At 37.7% G+C, this 22,360-nt stretch overlaps 1 protein-coding gene across 1 annotated transcript in view; it reads right to left on the bottom strand.

Moving 5' to 3' along the window:
* LOC133842319 (klarsicht protein) overlaps positions 1 to 22,360 on the bottom strand; it is a 178,350-nt gene that overhangs the window by 9,105 nt on the left and 146,885 nt on the right. The window contains 12 exon segments of the mRNA XM_062275370.1: positions 2,699 to 2,804; positions 3,657 to 4,099; positions 4,165 to 4,397; positions 4,526 to 4,545; positions 4,547 to 4,668; positions 4,778 to 4,804; positions 5,933 to 6,866; positions 6,930 to 7,109; positions 14,794 to 15,009; positions 17,139 to 17,897; positions 19,991 to 20,716; positions 21,119 to 21,370. Coding sequence (XP_062131354.1) covers positions 2,699 to 2,804; positions 3,657 to 4,099; positions 4,165 to 4,397; positions 4,526 to 4,545; positions 4,547 to 4,668; positions 4,778 to 4,804; positions 5,933 to 6,866; positions 6,930 to 7,109; positions 14,794 to 15,009; positions 17,139 to 17,897; positions 19,991 to 20,716; positions 21,119 to 21,370 — 4,018 coding nt within the window.

Below are 22,360 nucleotides of genomic sequence, written 5' to 3'. Positions count from 1 at the left end.
TATAACGGTATCGCCTTGTGTATTGTGTGCGTATACAGTACTTATTTACCTTGCTCTGATGAGGAACGCGAAGTGGAGGCCGAAGAGCTGGCGGAGAGCATGCCAGAGATGTCCGTTTGAATCGCGACACTAACTTTGCCCATTGTGACACGCGAGCTTTTGCTGTTGCTATCTCGCTTACACTTGACACTCCTGAGCAACCCTTGGGGTGACCCACTTAAGCGTGTTGCTTTGCCAGCTGCTCGCTTGCTGTTGCCTTATGCTTGCGCCAGGCGGCGCCACTTGAACACAATTTTCGTAATCAATTTGCGTATTTAAACATTTCAATTTGTTTACTTTGAACATACACACAAGCACGTACACAAATATGCAGAGAGAAGTTTCTTTTAGAGATTGATTTACACGCAGCTCGATGACCTCGAAATGTTGGGAAACTCTAGAGTAAACAATAAGAAAAACCCAACAAGCGTTTCCACTGCACCGACTCTTATAATGCACTCTTATACACGATATAAAAAAAACACGCGACTTGTTTTATGAATGGCAAATGTCTCGATGTTTCGACGAGATTTGTTGAGCTTATTGAGATTTTTTTTAGTTGCTGTTGCTATCACAGTTAATGGAACATGTGTTTTAATGGGAAAAGGAGATTCGATGAAAAATTAGTGTGAGTTCTTAAAGCTCGCGGAAGCACATTGAATAACAGTTAAAAGCATCGACGACGACGACGACAAAGACGACGGCGACGGAAGCAGAACCGCTTGGAACGCACGCTAAAAAATGAACTGAGACGTCAACGACGCCTCGCTCTGCGTCTCGTCGGCCGTTTCAATTGTTTTTGGCGCAGCAGCTTTCAGGTAGAGAGAGCACAGAGAGCGCACGAAAAAAAAGAGAGTGTCAGTGTGTAAGGGAGAGTGGTAGCATTAACTTTTGAACTTGGCTTCACACTCAATGCCATACCGATACATGAGTCGGTGTGTGCGTGTGTGCGTGTGTGTGTGTGTGAGTTTCGGCTTGCTCATTAGTTTGGGCAGCTCAGCAACAACAAACGACGGCGTGGCTAGAGAACTGCGAAAACAACAAAAACATAAGCAGCGCCTGCGTCAACATTTCAAAGTGGCGACGGCGACAACGACGTCATTTTCAAAAGCAGATTATGGCGATAACAGCAACGGCAACAACAATACCATATGACCAACAAACACACAAACAAAACACATACAAACTTTAAGCTACAGTTGGAGAGGCACAAGTGAGGCTTTTCACTTAGCGACATCTAGCGGCGCTTGTTAGCACTGCGACAACCTCAAGCGCATGCCAAAGCTAATTAATTATTCCATTCAACAGTTTTATGAGATTCTTGGCATTTCTTCAATGTACATTTCAATAAATTTTCACTCAGCATCATCATAATATTTCCGCTTTTCGCTATATCAAAAAATGACGTCAGCTGTTAAAATAATTTGCTCTTGTAGGGGTCAAAGCAGTTGTTTCCTCTAATGCCCACATATAATCCATAATATTAAGTAAATTTATCACTTTCCTAGTATTCTTGAATGTTTCATATAAATTCTCGTTTACGTACATATTTTTTTTTATGATTACAGTTTTAATTGCTTTGCTTAGCAAAGTCACAATTGCTTGCAAACTGTGAAGATTCCAAAACTGCCTCATTCAAACTGTGATTTATACTAAATTTGATTAAATCAAATTAGATTATTAAAATTCAGATTTGAGTATAAATATGTGACCCAAAATGTCTCATTTTAGAATGATTAGTGCAGATGACGATTACAAAGTGTATTATAGCAAAAAAAAAATAACTAAACTAATAAATGAAAAGTCTAAATTAATTTTTGGTTAAACATTTGACAAAAACACAAGCATACTAATATTAACAGATTACGAGTAGTTAAACGAAACAATAACACCAAATTAATACGTATTTAAATATAATATTCATATACAATATAGAAGATAATAAATACATAATCAAAAACTATAGAACAATTTGAAATGCTTTTGGTGTATTTTCTTGATATAAAAACGATAATTTTTATTGGCCAAAAAAAGAAATAAATGCGCAAAATAAATAATATTTTCTTTTGTAGTTTTTAAAATTTATAATAGTATTAAACAAATGCAAAAAAATTAGCAAATAGAAATTCGATGCAAAATGCGTTTTGTCAAATGCAAAAACAAAAATTTTTCCAAATTATAATCATATACAAAATAATAATACAGAATCGTACAAAATAATACATGTTTAATGAGCTTTAAAAGCTGCTGCATTAAAAGCTTTCTTCTTCGCTGGGCAAAATTAAGGCAAAGCTCTCCCTGTCTTTTTACTGTTTAGCAGTTTGAGAGCCATTGCTCTTTTAGAGCAATCCTCGAAAACCGCCAAACAAACGCTCGAGTCGCCCCAATGGCCGATTAACGAGCGCATAGAGCGACCTCAGCGTGCCGGCCAGAAACCTATAGAGAGCAAAATGCTCCAGCAGATTGCTCACATCCAACACAAACTCGATGACACGCGCCACAAAACGTGTGATAGGCGCACACTTGCACTCGACCGTAGGTTGCAAAGCGGTTGTTGCTGTTGTTGTGGATGTGGCAGCAGCAGCAGCACTAGCCGATGCGGATGCGGAAGTGCCAGACATGCGCACAAGCAGCCGGCAGCTTCTTGGCAAGGACTCACCTTTTGTCTGGCCGGCGCAGTGCGTTGACAGCACCGTCCCAGGCGGACCTCTCAGCACGGCCTCCAGGCACCGAATGTTGTCCCGGCAAGTGTTGATAATCTCGTGCTGAAAAGGGGCAAGAGATTGCATTATTAATGTGTATTTAAAAAGTGAAATTTATACTATGACTGCTTTAACTACAGTTTAATAGACAACAAATGCTCTCTATCATTATAATATTCAAGATCTGTCTTTCATCTTATTGATCTTCTACAAATTTTAATTATATCCCTTACTATTGATATGAACCCTTTGTAAATCGTAGTTATTATAAAGGACAACTAATTTTTTTATTCTTTAAATGTTCATATTTTTATATTTTATAATTTTGATACCTTACTATTGATTAAATCCCTTGCTATTTTTTACTATTTTAGCTTTAATATAACTTAAGGTTACTAAGGCTTAAGTTTGTGCTCTACAAACTTACTTTTTCTTCAATTTTCTATGCATTTTATATAAATTTGTTAGTCTCTTAAGAAATTGTTCACTACCTCTCTAACGTTCAACATAATTTACGAGTTAACGATTGATTATGTATAGTATTTATCTTAACAAGTTCTGGCTGCTGGGGCATTCGACTCTCTTTTTTGTAATCTCTTATAAGAACATCTCTAAATTTTCTGTGAATTTAATATAAATAAGAAACTTGGAAATAACTTATTTACCTCTTAATACAATTAACAATCTAATGTTTAATTTTGTATCTTTTTTATCTCAACTCATTCCCTACAATTGGAATAATGAACTAATTGTTTCCTTAGTTACTCTAATGAATTCACATTTGCTTACACAAAAAATGCATTAAGCTAACTAACATTTCATTCTTTGCTATCACATTTTATCTACCAATCATTCAAGTATCATTTTTGTTTATCTCTTTGTCACCTCTCTTGAACACACTTGCTCGACACTTACATAATCCTCAGGTCGCAGCAGATGACAGCGTATCTTGAGAGCACGCGTATCCTCGAGTCTGTCGCGACTCTGCTGGAGCAGAGAGCGCATCTCCTGCTCACCATCCTCGGAGTCATCGCCACTCGATGACGACGTGGCTGGGATGAGCTTGATGCACTTCTCCAAGTTACGGGACGAACGTCTTCGCTCATCGGCGGTGACAGTGCGACGACGACGCGTCGAAGTGTCGCTCTCGGAGGTGCGACGGAGGAGTGACTGGGCTGAGTGACTCATGCCAGCGCCGAACTCCAGTTTGCGGCCCACAGACTCGGTGCGGACGGGCGGACGGGTTGCGGGCGGATTCTTGGGTGTCATCAGCGCTGTGGCCGAGGAGGAAAGATTCGCAGTGGTCACCTGCTGTTGTTGCTGCTGCTCCGTCTGTGAGTTGATGGCCTCAGCCATGTCTGTGAAAAGGAAATATTGTTAATGAATAGAAAGAACTAAGAAATAATATATACTCAGACGTTACCTTGACACGATTTGCGACGCACTTCGAGCGTCTTGCGACGACGTTCCGATTGCAGTTCGAGGGCGCGTTGACGACGAGCGTGATCAACGCTGCTGCTGATTGTCTCCTGGTTGATGTGCAGCGCCTTCAGCTCGTGCTGCTGCAGTGAATCCATTCGCGGTGGCGAAAACGAATCCAAATTGTTGGCTGCCGACAGCGAACTGCAGCAATCCGACTGCGAATCAATGAAATTGCTGCAACCCAAAAAACAGAAACACCCAAAACATTTACTATATGATTTATGAACTAAGCTATAAATATCCAAAGATCACTCTTCAAGGTTGCGAGAGACCAAGAGCAAGAGCAAGAGATCTTTACTCACCGATAGTCATCGCCAAATTCCCAAGAGACGACGCGCTGCATCCGAATCAAAGCCCTCCGAATAGTTCTCCGAATTGTATTTCTCTTGATAATCATCCCAGGCGGTCTCCGAGATGCTACTATGATGATCCTCAGTGCTCAGTTCTGTGCCAAAATGAAACAAAAATAATTATGATTAATTATTTTGATTGATGCCAAAAGCATTTATGGGGATTTATTCTTATAGAGAGAGGAAGAGGTGCAATCGTGGTACCTTTTGGCCTGGGTACGGGCGTGCGTGCTTGTGAGAGAAGAAGTCACAATATATACAAAAAGTATTACAACATATAATTTATAAAGATTAGCAGAGAAGACACAATATAAAGAAAGTAGACGACATATAAATTTGTTGAAGATTGTGAGAGCAGTCACAATGTACAAAAAGTATTACGACATTTAGTAGTTCACTATAAGGAAACACTTTTGAAACGATTATAATTATGTGGATAAGAAAAATCTTATTATATTTAAAAGATATCAGATCGAGATTAGTTTAAATAAGGAAATAAATATTAACAGAGATTATTTCTTCCTTTACATTATAAATGGACTATTTTTGATCAAATATGAATAATATATTTGTATATTTCTGTTCACTTTTAATTATGAGAGGAATTTTATTGTATATAATAGAAATTATATCGAGTTCGGTAGGGATTAAGGATCTTAAGGAAGAATTTCGGTTAATATTCCTTTCCTAAGAAAAGATTTTTCTTATAACGAACACTTATTTAGTTTTAGTTCATAAAGAATATCTCTTAATGTTTATTTCCTAATCCATAAAATAAAACTGACGTAAAGCAAATACTGATAAAAAGTTCCCCAAATTAACTTTTTTGGAAGCTCTTGCAAACTTTATAAATAGGCTTTGCATTTATCTCTGCCAGATTACACATTATATTGTCTATTTAATACTGTCTGTTTTATAGCTTACTGCCCATTTAATACAATAATCTCGACATAAACAAAGTGATTAGGCTTAACATGCAATTTGGGAAAACCCCTAAAAGCAGATAAAAGAAAGAGCAATTAATTTGGCGATAAGTTAATGGGGAATATAATAATAGAATTATACCTAATGCCGCTATATATCGAGTCGAAATATCTACCATTATTAATTGTGTTGATAAGGAATATAATATAAGTATTTTGAAGGCGCTCTCTAGATATTCCTAGACTATATACGACTGTTAAGATTAGTAATTGTTTTGTTCTTGAATCAAACTGCATTGCTGATTAATTGTTGTTTACGTGAGTTTGGGCACGACGCCATCAAAGATGATGTCATTCTTGAAAGGAAGTTACTTTCAGAGATCGTTTCAAAAGTGTTTTTCTATTGCACATCTAAATTATCCCTGATTTAACTTACCAGCTTGCTGCTCATCCTCGTTCATGTAATTAGAAAGCGCAGCCAAGGCGCCCAAGCGAATTTCGCTGGCCATGAGAGCAGCTGTGGTAAATGAACCCACTCGGAACTTGGGCACCATCAAGTGCGACTCCGATTCACCCTCGTTCAAAGACTCTTCCGCCTTGGCATTGGTGGGTGAGCCACCTTTCTGTATGCTCAGCAAAGCATTGGTGAATTCCTGCAACTGCTGAGACGACATCGATTCGCATGACTTCATCAGCGTCTGTGTGAGATCGCCGTGTGTCTCGGAACCCGAATCGGACTTCCTGCCACCCGAAGCCGCAGACATGCGCTTCTTCCTTGCACGACGACGTCGCAGCGATCCCTTGCTGTCCGCCTTGCGTGCCGCATTGCTGCCAGTTCCCGAGGAGGAAGCCGCTCTGGCTCTGGGTCCCGGCGAAAGCGAATCCAAGGCGCTCTCACTGATCGAGTGGCTGGCCAAACCCGGAGGTGAACTCTGACCCACATCAGCAATGATTGTGGTCAACTGTGCGGCATCTGTGGTCAACTGCGAGAGGCAGGAGACGGACCAAGGACGCTCGGACTTGCGACGCGATTGCGGACGCTTTACGACCTTGACATTCAGGCTCTGATTGCTGCTGCCAAAGCCAAGCGGAGTCGTTGGCTGATGAATGGGTTCAGCGGAGCCGCCAATGCGTTCTGTGGAGTTGCCATACGAGTTGGTGCTCGTCTGCATGCAGGTGGCAATGGAGTCGGTGAATCCCTCCGATGAATCGGAGCCGACACCGCAAGTGGCATCCTTGTGGGGCATGGAATCGGTTTCGGATGCCTCGCCGGAGGCTTCGCAGTCATCGGGTTTGCTGCTCGGAGCCTCATGCGAATGATGATTGCGATTTAGTAGCTGTGGCGTTGAGGGTTGATGCTCCAGCCATTCCTGTAGAGAAAGTGGGAGATTAATAGGGAATAATAATAATATATATATGAAGTTAAAACCTACCTCGACTCTTTGCTTGATGGGACCAGGCATAATGATGTCGCGTTTCTTTACCGTCGAGGAAATCTTGATGATGGAATGTTTCTGCTTCGTTGGCGTCTTCAATGCTGCCTCCTGAGCGTCGCGCACCAAATGCTCTGCTTCGAGCACAAGCTGCTTGATTGAATCATGCGAGACCTTGCCCTGAAAGAGGGAGAGAGAGAAAAGAAGAGAGTGAGTTGAGTTGAGTGAAGATAAAAAGGCGAGTAAAAGTTAATGAGCATGGCAAATTGAAGTGAACTCGCTCGGTTAGTTAACACTTCCCCGGAATATGACTCAGTGGAGAGTCAGTTGAGAGAAAGTCAAGAGAGAAGAGAGAGAGAAGTGGAAGGAAATGCAGCTAGTTTTCCATCTAAATCTCTTTTACTCTCTTTGGCTGCTTATCAATACAAAAGTTATCGCTCGAGTTGTGTTTGACTAGCTGCATTCATCATTCATATTATTCACTTCGCAAACACTCATTCAAACTCATTTTTTTTTTGTCATCGCTTATCTGCAGTTCCATGTGCATTACTTTTTTTTGTTCTTGCTATCTCACCAGTTCGCATTGTCTTTTTTTGCCTTTTTGTTCTTAACGCGTCAATCAAGCTTTGCCTAATTGCTGTCTACATAAATGTGATTTTATTTGTCATACCCTGTAATCGGTGCATGATAAATGAGATCACGACCATTTAAGAACAACTATTGAACTTTGAACTTGCTTAACAATTATCAATCGAATTTTAATAAACAAAATAATCAATTTAAATATATGTTATTGAATAACTTTTATAATATAATTTATATAATTATCATAAAATTTAAAAGTGTTAAATAACGTTTACTAAGATATGTTAGCTTATAAAAAGTGTTGCATTTTCTGCCTAAAACTCTGTTAAACTCAAAGTCAGTCTTAACAACAATTTTTGACGTTGATGGAATTTTTTTGATTAATCCTTATCATCACATTTCTATTTTCACTTTATAAATAGCTTGTTATGGCATCACCAAATTTATCGATAGAGATACGACAATTACTGCATTTCATAAATAAAATTTGTTTTTTTGCAAAATTTAAGATGATGTAAATATTAAAAGCAAGTTAGAAAGCTACAGTCCAGTGTGTTCGAATAAAAGCAAAAAAGTGCGGTATTCATTTTTAAATATACCAAATTAATAAACCGCAAGCAACTCAAAATATATTTTGGGTATATTTATATAGTACATTAAAAATATACCATAGAGTGCAAAATATACCATATTGTCAGTCAAAGTAACTAAGACCGTAGTAAGTATGTGTTTTATCCATAAGAAAGTATTTAAATAATAACTTCTACAATATTAAAAAAAAAATCATTTTAATATAGTCTTTAACTTCACCTAATTTCTTACTATTACGTTTATGCCTAAGACACAAAATTTTAATTTTAAGATGGTCAAAAATTCTAAAAATGTAATATCCCAAAAATTTCATTTTTCAGTCTTCAACTTTACCTAATTTCTTCATATACTAAACACATTAAATTTTATTCTTAAGATAGGTCAACAATTCTAAAAACAAAAAAACAACTGTTGCTTCTTCAGAAATGTTTGACCTCCAAACTGGAAGCCCCACAGAGAACTGTTGGCAATCTAATGTTAATTTGACATAATCAACGTGAGATTGCTCATGGAATTAGAACTTGAAAGATACTTGAAAATTACACAAAATCAGAATAGAAGAGGGAGGAGGAGATGGAGGAGGAGAGTGAAGGAAAAAGAAGCAGCGAAGCGTTGATAATGATTCGATTGTTTTTCGTTTTGTTTCGTGTTTGTTTTTTTTTGCTGTTGCTTGTAATTATTACAAAAGTTGTAGCTACATTTGAACATGGTATTTGAACAGAAAATGTTTGGGGTTAACCTTTTGGGTAAAAGGCATTAGATGAATGAATGCTTAATTGCAAATAGCATTGCACAATTGTACAATATCCGAGTTATTTTTGTGAGTCACAAGTCCAAATTAGGTAATCTTCATGTATATCGAATGTTTATTTTTTTTCTTTTTCTGTCTTTATTTTTATTTTTCGCTTCGATTGAACACGCTTAAACTTTATTGCTAATCTTTTGGTTTAATTTAATTAACAGTTTCCTGTCACCGCCGCCACGCAGCCAGTTTGAGTTGCACTTCAGTGGCTGTCAAACTGCAGCGCAATCACACACACACACATACACACACACTTGCACACACATACAACGGAAACAATTTTCCAAATGCTATGCGAGAGTGCCAGTGAAAATGTCGACGTTTTACGACTCTTGTACAGCTGAAGTGGAAACTGCAACAACCACAACAACAACTCAACTAGCAACAACAACAACAGCAACAACAGCAACATCGGCAACATTTGCAACAAGAGCAACAGCAGCAGCTACTGAAAGGCCTTTGCGATTGGGCGTTTGCGATAATTAAAGGCAATTATATGAGTTTGGCTTTTTGTTTAGCCAATGGCCAATTAAGCAAACTGGAAACTTAAACTACAAAACTAGAGCTGGGTAGCCTAACAAAGTAACTTAGACGATAGTCTGAGCTGCTTGAGAGGTGTGGCAAAGACAAATAGATGCGATTAATTCTGTTTGAAGTAGAGTTCTTAAGCGATAGTTGAGATAAGAGGAAAATGATTATGTAAACTTTACAATAATTGGAAATATTAAGATTTACAAACGTTTTTAATAGATCAAGAAATGAATAATCTGTAGAATTATTTTATTTATTTCTAGTTTAAGTTGGAGTAAAGAAACTTGATGAGTGGCTTATGTGAACAATTTGGTTAAGTTATTGCTTTATTCATATTAATTGTTTGCATTACTTTATTTAATGTGTTCTTCTGTCGTTTAGATATTATTTTTATAATATGGCCACAGTACACAATTTTATAATTTATCAATATGATACTATCGTAATAAACTATAGTACTAAAAGCAAAACAGTGCGATATTCTTTTTGAAATATACTAAATATACCGCGAGAATACTACAATCTACCGAAGACTTTATTTGGTATATTTATATATCTTTATATGAAAAGATATAGTATTACATTCTAATTATATCCATTTATTAAAATTCTATTAGCATTTTAAAATATAGTAAGAATTTTAATATATCACAATATTATAGTATAAGAAAATACTATGACTATAATCCCAAAAGCAAAACAGTGCGGTATTATTTTCGAAATATACTAAATATACCGCGAAAATACTACCACCGACTATATTTGGTATATTAATAGAGTACTACATTCTAATTATACAGTGCTAAATATACCAAATATATCAGCCAAAGCAAATAGGACTTCTAGTAAATAAGTGTTTTTCCCCATACAAAAGTATTTCCTAAATAACTTCTACATGAATGAATAATGTTAAGAGTTTCATCTTTTCTACTTATTCTAAATTGAAGACTTCTTTAAACGATAGTTCTATGCGATAGTTTCTCACTCAAAGATGTTTACTGTTACCGACTATAAATATTCATGAGCCTTACTAATTAGCAGTGATAGTTTTTCGACTCACTTGTGTAGCTGTCAATTGATTTACGACTTCCTTTGACACGCGCCCATCTCTAACTCGGACAATTCGCAACACACACACACACACACACACACACAAACGTTCAGTGGCTGACAAACTGCTGAAACTTAGTTTTGTTTTTTTTTTCGGGTGGAGGCCTTGACAATAGTCGTTTCTTTTGTTGCTCTTTTTGTTTATTGCCAAAAAACAAAAGGAAAAAAACTAATTTAATTGCACTGCGACACGCACGCCAAACGCAAATCGCGAAATCGCGAATTTAATCGCAATGAGTGAGCGACGACACACACACACACACACTCACACATACAGTTTGACATGCACTGTGCGGGCTTAATTACACACTTTATTTTGTTGGAAACTTAATGCAAATTACGCGAAAACGACAATAAAAACAATCACAATAACAATAACAATAGTTGTTGCTACCACACAACAATAATAAATTAACAAACGAAAAAAGAGCAGAAATAAACACTTGACAATAGCTTTTGGCTTTGGCTTTGGCTTTCTATTGTTGCGCGACAATTGTTTGCAACGTTTTCTATCTGTAACTGTAACTTTGTATTTGTATTTTGTATCTTTGTATCTACATATGTTGAATCTCCACTTGGATATCCGTAACTCAACCGTTAACCGCGACGTCGCACAACGTACTGAAAGTCGACTGCGAATTAAACTCAAACGGACAGCGTTAAATGCGTTTGATAATAGCTGTTGCTCTTGCTCTTGCTGCTGCTGCTGGGAACAGGTGATAAGATAAAAAGAAAACCGGCAAAAGGAAAAAATTGCCAACAATCGAATAATTTTTGCCAAAACCTTGTGATCGATCAATGATCGTTGAACGTGACTTTCTTTTTATTTGTTTAGCGCTTTTTAATAATTTTCTAACAGTCTTGTGGTTCACTTAATTTTTTTGTTAACAACTCAATCGAGCACTTGTTTTATTTTAATGTGTGACACTGAATGCGCCGCGTTGCGATTAGATAAGGCGCAACGATTTGATTTGATTTGAAAAAAAAAAAACCAAACGTCATTGATTTGGGTTCGGTTTTATTTATTTATTTATTTGCTTATCGCTGTCTCATCGCAAATGGGAGGCGTTTTGCGAATTGATATACGACTTTGCACTGCTCTGCGAAAATGCATAAATTAAATTATAAAGAAAGAAAAAACAAAACCGAGTCTCAACTATATCCGAAATTTGTCATTATTAATCAAAAGCTGCGCGAATTTCACTCTCAATAAATCAACGACGCGACGCATGCGCAACGGATGCTGCGACAGTTGAAGTCAAACACACAAAAGGGGGAGAAGCTGAAGCTGGAGATGGAGCTGGGATGAAGCTCTACAGTTACACACAGTTACACACAGCTGCCCTCGGGTGGATGACAGTGAAAACTGAGTTGAGGGGATTCAACTTGTCAGCGACAAATGCAAATGCTTTTGCACTCGCAGCAACATGTTGCTGATGTACGCGTATGTTGCACGCAACGACAACGTCGATGGCGGCAGCATGTTGCTGATGAATGCTGCCGCTGATCGTTGGGGACAGCGTCAAGAAAGTGAGAGTGTTGGAACGAGTGCCAAAACATGTTGGATAACAGAGACCCAGACATTGATAATAGGCCCGGGACAAGTAATAATTGTCTTGCAAAAAAAAGTACGTATAAGATTGAGAATAATTGAAGCAGAAATTCCAGTTTTTAGTTACGAATTGACAGCTAATGATATTGATAATAAATGTCATTATTTCAAGGGGAAATTTCGTAGAGTGTACAAAAGAAATCTGAAGGAAATTTATGAAATTTTAATAAGAAATTAAATGAAGTGATTAGTGCCTTGAAGGCTTAAAACGAGGAAGATTGAGAAGTATCAAAAGTACGATTGCATTTTGAGAGAATCAGTGAAGTTGCAAGACAAATTTAGTGAGGAATCGACAGCTTATCATATTGATAATAAAATGATTATTTTTAAGCCAAAAATTTAGCAATATGTGAAGTTTAAATTGTAGAGAAAGATGCAAATCGATGCAAATAATATAATTCATTTGAATAAAAGGACAATTAATTGTCTTAGATCTAGGTAAAGGCTAAAATAAACAGCAACCAATATACATCTGCTGTATGAAGAATCAGTTAAGTATATATTTCATGTTTAGTTGTGAATTGATTCATAATGGTATTGAGACTAATTGTGTTGATGCTAAAATGATTATTTTTGGCGAAAAGTTGGTAGCTTATAAGGTTTTCTGAATGATTTACTAATGCATTTACTACACAAAATATTAATATTTATATTTTTCAAAAACTCTATAAAATTACTTTTACATTACTACACAAAATTGTAGTATTACTGTCTTATTAAATACACCCAAATTCACCGCCTCCATTAAAAGCTTCGCTAATGCCTGATTACAAATTGCATTCCATAAAAGTTTCTCATTTGTGTCCAGATTTATTAATCTCGTTACAAATTTGCCAAGTTTGAAGTGTTTTCCACCCGCTGCTTTTCCCAAACTTGGCGCCAATGCGATGTCTTAAATTACCAAAAGATGATCGTTAACAGCCCATTACACTCATCAGGTTGTCAGTGGACATGTTTGGGGACATGTTTACCAGCAAATTGACACGAAAAAGCCACAAAAAGAGCTTAGAGAAATTTGAGGCGCATCGACGCACACACACACACACACATACAGTGACACCTTCGCATACTTGCACCACTGTGCAACACTGTGTGGACTGCGAAGTGGACCACCAACATGGTCAGCGTTGAGCTCGATCGATCGATTGCTGCTCTCCTCGTATGCATTTCAAGCGAAACTGAAACCATGAGAGCCTCGTAAAGTCAACAACAAAGCGGAGAGTCCGCCAGTGAGTTGGCGAATTGCCAATCGAATTCAATTCACTTCACTCCACTCCGCTACACTTCAATCTCTGGTCTCGTTAGCTGGGCATGGTCATGGTTGTGAGACTCCGATTTAGTGGCTGTCGCTGTAGTTGTTGCTGCTGCTGTGGTTGTGCGAACGTGCGACACGCAACGGCCAAAGCGAACTCTCTGCCATCATCCGATGACAAATTGCAACTGCATTTTGGCTGCTGGCTGATGAAAGGGAAAACCGAACCGTCTCTCTGTTGTGCGGGCAGCTGCACTGACCAAAATCAGTGGCAACTTAGTATTGCAATTAGAGCAAATATTTAAATTTCAAAAGTTTTAAATTGTTTATATAAGAGTGTTTAAGAACAGTCTAAAGACGCACAAAAAAAATAAATATGAATAGTTTGCCATTAAAGGTAAGGCTTTATGTTTATGGATCGCATGGCATTTTCTTCTTTCAATTTAGTAAGTTTCAAATACATACAAATATAATTTATATATGCATTTATTGAAATTATAGACGCAATCATTAAATCAAAGATCCAGTTAAAGGTACTCTACAGTTTACAAATGAAGTGTTTTTGGAATGCTGAGATTTTGTTGTGCTTTTGCAATTCATATACCGCAAAAATACTAAAAATATACTAAAAACAATTTGAGGAATATTGATATTGAATATTGAATTCAAAATATACCATAGACTGTAAAATATACTAAATTGCCAGCCATCTAAGATTCTTAGCAAAGAGGCATTTGGCCCATACAAAAGTATTTCTTAAATAACTTCTAAATTTTTAACGGATCGCAAACCAAATTTTGAGTAATCATGAAGACTCTACTTATTATTGTATGTACTTGCTTATAGATTTGTTCAAAACGGCGGAAATGTAAATTAGATTTTTCAGAATATATTATATCTGTTTTAACATTTATATATGTATGTTCTCAGCAATCAATTGATGATTATTTTTGTGAATAATATTTTTTGTAGTTTTTAGTGTCAGGCTTGTCTATCACTTTTTACTGCTTTTGGCATTTGGATACTGAGGAAGTTATTTCTCAAATGCATTTAGCTTTATTCAATATGCAAATTCTTATAGCTCAATACAATAATATTGCTGTACTTTTATTATGCACAACTAACTAATATTGCAGCACTTAAAACTCTCACTTTTCGCCCCAATTTCTCTCAGTTTACATGTTATTTTATAAATCATAATAAGTTTTGTCAGCGTGGAAACCAATTGCCACTTGTGGCAAGACTTATGAGAGAGAAAGCAGCGACTCAGAAGTCAATCCTCTTTTTGTGATACAGTTTTAAGCACAGGAAATGCTTCCACTTCCTTTAGCTGATCTATAGAGAGCGGCTAACCATATATATTTTTGTATATCTGACTCACCTTTGATGGCGACATTGTTGCATTGCTGCTGCTCGCCTGCGATTTGACCGACTTGGCTGGCGAGCGAGGTGGCAGACGATTGCCATTGGCAACATTCTGTTGTTGGACATTTCCATTTCCATTGGTCATCTCACTGGGCCAGACGCTAATGTTGCAGATGTCGGCACGACTGTAGAAACTGCAACCATTGTTGTTGTTGTTACTGTTCAGATGCAGCTGTAGGAAAAAGGAAAAACTTGATTTAATTAAAAATGCCATCGAAAATTGGTAAAAGCGAATGCCCTGCTCTGACTCTATTCCTCTGCTCTGCTCTGCTCTGTCTGTCTCTCATAATCAATCAGCTAAAGTTGGGAGCTGAGAGCCAAGAGCTGCAACATTTCCTGTGCTGCATGTCTCTATTACAATGCAGCTTTTGGTTTCGATTTGTTGGCCACATAAATCTTGGTCAGTCGAACGAACGAATGAACGAATGAACGATCGAACGTGTCCTCGATGTTGTTGCTGTCGTCTGTCTTAGTTGTTGTCGTCTATCGTCTGTCGTCGTCCCTTTCAATTGTAAAACTGTTTGCCATTTCTTGGATTTTGTGTCTCGCAATGAAGAAATAAATCACACGTTTTTAGTTAATTTCGTACTTTCCCATTTTTGACGTGCGCTGCTCAATTTCAGTTTCAGTTGTTTTTCCTGGACCCCAAAGATTGACTTCTGCATTCAGTTTTCAGTATTACGATTGGATTTTTCGGTTAGACGGTAGTTCGCTTTTGAATGGCAGCAGCAGCAACAGCTGCCGGGATTTGCAGCCGGTGCATGATTCGGTTTCATTAACCCAACTGCTTAATCATCAGTTTGCAGGCAATAAGAGGCGGTAGCCATTTATTGAAAAGGCGCCCCCCTTTTAGACCAGTTCAGTTCACTTCACTTCAGTGCAGGTTCAACGAAATGTTTCCTCTCCATCGATGGGCTTACAATGTTGCAACAACTGCAGCAACTTTATTGACACAAGTCAAGAGACCTGCCAGCCACACAGACGACGACAGACAAACATAGACAGACAGTGATCGAATCGTAATGCCACAAACGAGAGGAGACTCCAAACTCGCAACTGTGGTAACTGTGGGAAACTGTGCAATACTCCCAAGCTTGCAACTTGCGGCTTTGTGGCATGTCTGTGATTTGTATTTGCGAATTGTGGTCTATAAATGGCAGCACTTCAGTTCTCAGTTTACGTAGTTTTTGTTGTTGGTGTTTCTCTTGCTTATTAACTGATATATCGGTTAAGACCCCATTAAGCCAGCTGTTGCATACACACCAACCCAGAACTAGGTAGAACCAAGCTAAGCTAAGATTATGCGAGATTAGACACAGAGTTCTCTATATTATGGTAATAAACCAACAACCTCTGACATTCTAATATCGTTTAATGTGGCATTGATCTACAAAACTTTTACTTGTTAAAATAAGGAAATAGCTATCAAGAATTCGTGTTAAATAAAAGCTTATTTGTTTTGATAATACTTCTCGTTTAAAATACTATTTATGAAGTCATTAAATAAACTAACAAACTAAATAAACAATTTAAACATAACTCTATGAGCATATGAGGAAATAACTATCAAGAATTCATTCAAGTAAAATAAAAAGTCATTAAATAAAATACTAAGATAAATAAATAATTGAATTTTATCTTCATGAGCATATGAATCGAGAATTTACGTACAATAGAACAAAAGCATATTTTAATAGCTAACACTTTCTTTATTCATATTCATTACAAAATGTAATAATTTAAAACGATTCCTTTCATAGTTCGCTCTAAGATTAAGAATCATCAACAGCTTAGTCTTATTTGCTTATCAAGTTTTTTTATAAGCTTAAGAATCGTTAGCTAAACTCTTAAGAGTTTTATAAGCTTAGCTAAATCTCAACTCTACCACCCAACAATAAGTTATAACGAATAAAAGCTTTTTTTTTAAATACCGTTCATGTGTTCTTTAAATTCTGAAACCAATAAAGCACACAAATAATTGAATCTCATCTGTATGAATAGTTGAAGTTTTTTCTGTTCATAGTTAGATGTAAGATTAAGAATCGTCAACAGTTCAAACTCATTTCTCAAAGCTCTTTTATGTTAGCTCAACGTTAGCTCAACTCCAAAAGTTCTTTAGCTTATCCATTTCTCCATTCTACCATCTCCAACTGTTTCTCATTATAGACCTTTTCCCCTCTCATTTCTCTCATTGCTACTCAAATTTTCTAGTTCTATGCCAGTCGATCATCAACTTTCTATAGAAATTCAAATGGCAAAAGCAGACTAAAAAAGAAGAAGGAATCACTTGACTTCACTCACCTGTGCTGCATTTCCATTTGCATTATCAGCGGCAGTTGCCTCATCAGCGATCTGTTGCTGCTGCTGTTGTTGCTGTTTAGAGTCAATGCGAGACTGTTGCTGATGTTTGTGATTATTGTAGTTGTTGTTGTTGTTGTTGTTAGCATTCAACTGTTGACTGTTGCCGCTGTTGTTGTTGTCGCTTTGCAGTTGTTTATAGCAATTGTTGCTAATGATGTGTCTTGTGTTGTGGTTGTTGTTGTTGCTGTGGCTGCCATCGCTGCTTTGGCTGCCCGACTGCAATTGCATTTCCATGTCCATGACGCTGACAACGACGCCGCTGCGCTGCATTTGAGTGACTCGCGAGGTTGCCGAGGTCTCTGTGTGGACACCGTTCGAATTGGACGATGAACAGGCGCTGCTGCTGTCGTAGTTGCTGTTGCTGCCACTCCCACTGCCAACCAGCACGACACCAACACTAACAGCACTTGTTGCTATGCTTGCGGTGGTTGCTGTTGTCGATGTGCTCACCAGCGTCTCCTTGTTCTCCTTATCAGAGTCGTCGCTGGTTGTTGTTGTTGCTGTTACTCCTGCTGCTGTTGCTTCGACTGTTGCTGCTGCTGCTGTGGCGCCAGAGGTTGTCGACGAGATGGCAGCCGACTGCAGACCATCGACGGTAGATGTTGCTGTTACTGCTGCTGTTGTTCCTGCTGTGGTTGCCGCTGTGTAGAGCCAACCCTCGTCGTCGTCATCCGAAGAGGCATCAGCCGATTTGAGTATCTGCAGAGCATAAAAAATATAGTTAGTATGGCAAAATTAAACAATAACAACAACAACAACACAAACAAATGAACATACAGCAACATCAGCAAAACGACAACAACATGCAAAAATGCTGTGTGGGCTGCGATGGCTGAAGTGAAGAAAAGAGAAGAGATGCAATGGAATAAAATGAGTTGGAACTGAACGAAGATGTGGATGGATGTGCTCAATGCAATGGCAATGCCAACAGATGAAGATGAAGTAGTGGAAAATGAAGTTTAATTAGCGTTACTTGCGCAAAATGGCAAATTGTAACTTGTAGTCACAACAGCCAACAGCCAACAGCAACAACAACAATTGCAGCTACAAATTGTTGTGGTTGCTGCTGCAGCACGTCGCATGAGTAGCAAAAATCTTTTGAGCTTCGTCTCATATGCCGGTGCGCGTCTTGACTTCTCCTCCTTTGCTGCTGGAGGAGGCGGAGTTGCCGCTGTGCCGCCCTCAACTGCAACCAGCAACCAGCAACAGTTGCTGCTGTCGTTTTCTCTCTATGCTTGCAATTTATATTAATGCCGCGACGTTTCGTTTGGATTGTGTTGGCAAGGCGGCGACCTTAAGCTTCAACTACAGTTTTGTTGCTGTGGTGTTTGCTGCCAATGCACTTGTCAATGCTCTCTGCCTGTTGGATGTTGCACGTGATGCAGCACCAGCAACAACAAACACAGCAAAGCTTAGAGTGCTCTGCGCCCATCAAACATGTGATTGCAATGCAAATAAGTCAACTTTATTAAGCGCGTTTCACTGCAGCTTTGAAAGTGTAACTAAACCTTTATAAGCAAATCTTTTCGAGAGTTGTTCAAACTGTTTTAAATATATAACGAGTGTGCTCGGCTCCGGAATGAGTTTCGCTTTCTTTAGGAAAATCCCCTTTCGATATTGTGCTGCATTATGAATTTTGCAGCAATTTGAATTTAATTTAACTAACTTTTGAAATTTATAAATATTTCTTGCATTTTAAAATACAAGAAGTAATTTTATATGGCAATTTGTGTCGGGTCTTTCTTACTATGGTTGAAAATTTGGTATATTTTTCATGCAATGGTATATTTTAATGTAATAGTATACCAATATATAAATATAGAAATATATAAAATATACCGGATTTAGAATTTTTATAAATATAATACTAAACTGCTCCTTTTTTCTCGTTACATTGCTTGACGATCTGATATATTTTGGTATATTTTAAAAATAATACCGCACTGTTACGTATTACGACAGTTTATGTCAGGTCTTTCTTACTTTGGTTAACAATTTGGTATATTTTATGATCTGTGGTAAATTTGAAATGTAATGGTATATCGATACTAAATACATAACTCTATAAAATATACCGACTTCAGTATTTTTCGGTATTTTAATAATGATACCGCACTGTTCTGCTTTTATTACATGTTTTTACTACTTTTTTCCATCAATCAAATATTTGTTTTTGCATTACACAACATATAAATTTGTTTACTACATTTCCCACTCATTAGTGTTGCTGATCTCATCCTTAGTTTGATATTCTTTTCGTCGGCTATTTTTGAGAACTTTGAATGTGAACTTTTGACACGGAACAGCAGTTGTCTATTTTTGACAGCGCATATTTTGAGCTGTTGAACTGTTGGCCTCTGACACAGTTGAAGCAACTTTAGCCTCAGGGGCAGGTGTTTGACTTTGGTCTATGTTAAAAGTATCTTAAACCCTACGAAAGTCTATTTATTGATGTCTAATGATTAATGATGGAAGCGGCAAAGTGACTACCAGATAATGAGGCAAACAAAGTTAATTAAGAAATTGTTAGAGAGGCATGCCAGAGTTTTGACTACATAGACAGATCAGAAAATATGTTGTTTAATAATAAATTAATTAGTTTGTAAGAAGGATGCAAATCATGCAAATTAGTTTAAAGCCAAAAAACAAAAAAGGGGGAGACATGATAAATGTCTGTCAGTTTGTCCAACGAATTCGATTGATGCTAGGTCGAAGGTTGCTGCGCAGTGAAAGAATCTTGATACCCAACACCAGAGAGTGAAGACCGCGCACCTGCTGATAACGGTACTTACTTGCTGCTGGGCCACGGCCAACGCCAGATCAGCATCCCCCTCGCCCGCTGCATCGGTGCCCGCTCCACTCGTCTCATTATCCGTGTCCAGATGCTTGAAATAGAAGATGGCGCAGTTCTTGGACTTGCGATTCGAGCGATTGAACTTGGAGGTGTCATTGTGGCCACGATGTGCCGCAGTTGTGGTTGTCGCCGATGACGATGACTTTCGCAGCACTGTCGGCGACTTGTTTAGGTCATGACCATGACCATTATGATTATTATTGTGATGGTGATGGTGGTGTGTATTGGGTGTAATGACAGCCACAGCGATGCTCTTCGGCTTGGCACTGTGATGATGTTGGCACTGTGGCAACATTTTGTTGCCGTGTCGCGTCTGCAACAGCGACACATTTGTCGAACTGTTGCCGTTTGCCGTCTGTGACTGCGACATCTCTGCTTGCTGTTGTTGTGTGGAACTAATGCCAAGGCGTCGACTATGCGCCACAGTGGTGGCAACAACAGCTGTGGCACCACAACTGCAAACGTTGCGACGATGCAGTTGCTGCACCTGCTCCAGATCGCTGCTCTCGGAGTCCGCCTCAAAGTCGGTGAGCGTTGCCGGAGCGGTGGGTGAGTTCTGGTTGAGTTTTGTTTGGCGCCAAGCGCGTTTTGCAATCACAAAGTCAACAACGTCTGCTGAATTATCGTCTTCTTCGTCTGGTTCCTCGTCAGCCTCGTCACCGGGCTTTGGTTTTGTTTGTGAGGGAACAAGAATTGGTTAGGCAAATGCAAGTTGCAGGCAAAGTTAGGTCAGAAGTTCACACACACACACACGTACACACAGTTTACAGTGCTGCCAACTTGGGCGGAATCAACGAAATGCTTCAGGATCTTTTTTTTCTTTTTGGCGGGGTTAGGTTTTTGGTTTTTTAGGTTTTCTTTTTATGGAAAGTTGACAATACTGTAGAAGGCATGCATAATTCTAACTAGCAAACATAGAATATATCAACAAGAACTACAATACACAATACAAAAACAACAACAAGAACTACAAGAAAACGCACAAATTTGGCACAAGAGAATATTATGCAAATTGTATGCGGTTTTCAGTTTACGGTTTTCTAGTTTTCTTCAGTCTTGAGTTTACCTTTTGGGTTGCGATACAATCGCGTGACTGATCCTCAGTTGCCGCTGGCACGTTGGCGGAGACAATCTCTGTGGCAGCAACTTGACAACGTTGCAACAACAACTCTGCTGAATTGTGACTCGCTGCACTCTCGCACTCCAGATCCAAATCGGAGCCCACTTCGTTCAGATCGTCCTCGGTGGCAGCGTCTCCTTCTTCGCCCTCGTAGCCAAATGAATCGTCTTCCGTATCGTCGTCGTCATCCAAGCCAGTCTGTAAAATGGAAAACATTCGAGATTGTTTGCATGAGTTGATGTTGGAGATGCAAATGTTAAGATATAATAAATTATATATTTTAAATCGACTTGAACTTGCTTCAAAGAGTTTCAAGAGGGAAAGGAGAAATCATTATCTAGATAATGTCATATCGAAGAAGTTATCTAAAGCGAGATTATTCTGTATATAATTTCATGGATGAAAGAACAAAGTTATCTAAACTGAGATTGGTTCTCTACATGATTTCAGGTATAGCAATGATAAATGATCTGAATTAAGATCGCTCTATACAGATCATTTTTAGCATAATGATAAGTTACTATAGATCAGTTTCGACTGCACACGTCGAGATTATTTTCTTCAACATTTTCGGAATAGAAGAAAAAGGTTATCTAAACCAAGATTATTCTCTACATTCTCAGAGAATTAAGTTAATGAAATGGAGATTAATCTATACAAAATTTTATAGATACAAAAAAAAGTTATTAATATCAAGATTTTTCTTTACATAACGCCCACGAATCAAAGAAATTTCTTAATAAAATCGAATTGATATAAATCAAAAAATATCTCATAAGAATAGCATTCAAATTTAAATCACAATTTTTAAAAATTTCCAAATAAATCATATTTAAATCATGGAGAAAATTAACTTTAAATATAAAATACATATATTTTTTCCACTTTTAATAATTCTTTCTAATTTTATTTTTAATCATTTTATATTTTCTAATACAATAATTTTCCTTGATTTCACTTTTAATAATTTTATATTTTGTAATAATTTCCCTTACTTTACTTTTAATAATTTCCCTTTATTTTTTTTGTAAGTTTCCATATTTGATTGCCACTTAAAACTCTTTCTGTGAAGAGTTTTTCCACTATGGTGCATTCAATTTTTCCGACTTTTTTGCTGATTAGCCTGGCAATGTGAAGTTTGAGTTTTTAATTGGTCGCCTTGATTGCAATCGGAGGAAAGAGCATAAC

The sequence above is a fragment of the Drosophila sulfurigaster genome, chromosome 3, assembly GCF_023558435.1.
Source record: "Drosophila sulfurigaster albostrigata strain 15112-1811.04 chromosome 3, ASM2355843v2, whole genome shotgun sequence".
Classification (NCBI taxonomy): domain Eukaryota; kingdom Metazoa; phylum Arthropoda; class Insecta; order Diptera; family Drosophilidae; genus Drosophila; species Drosophila sulfurigaster.
This window is presented reverse-complemented; position numbering and strand designations above follow the sequence as displayed.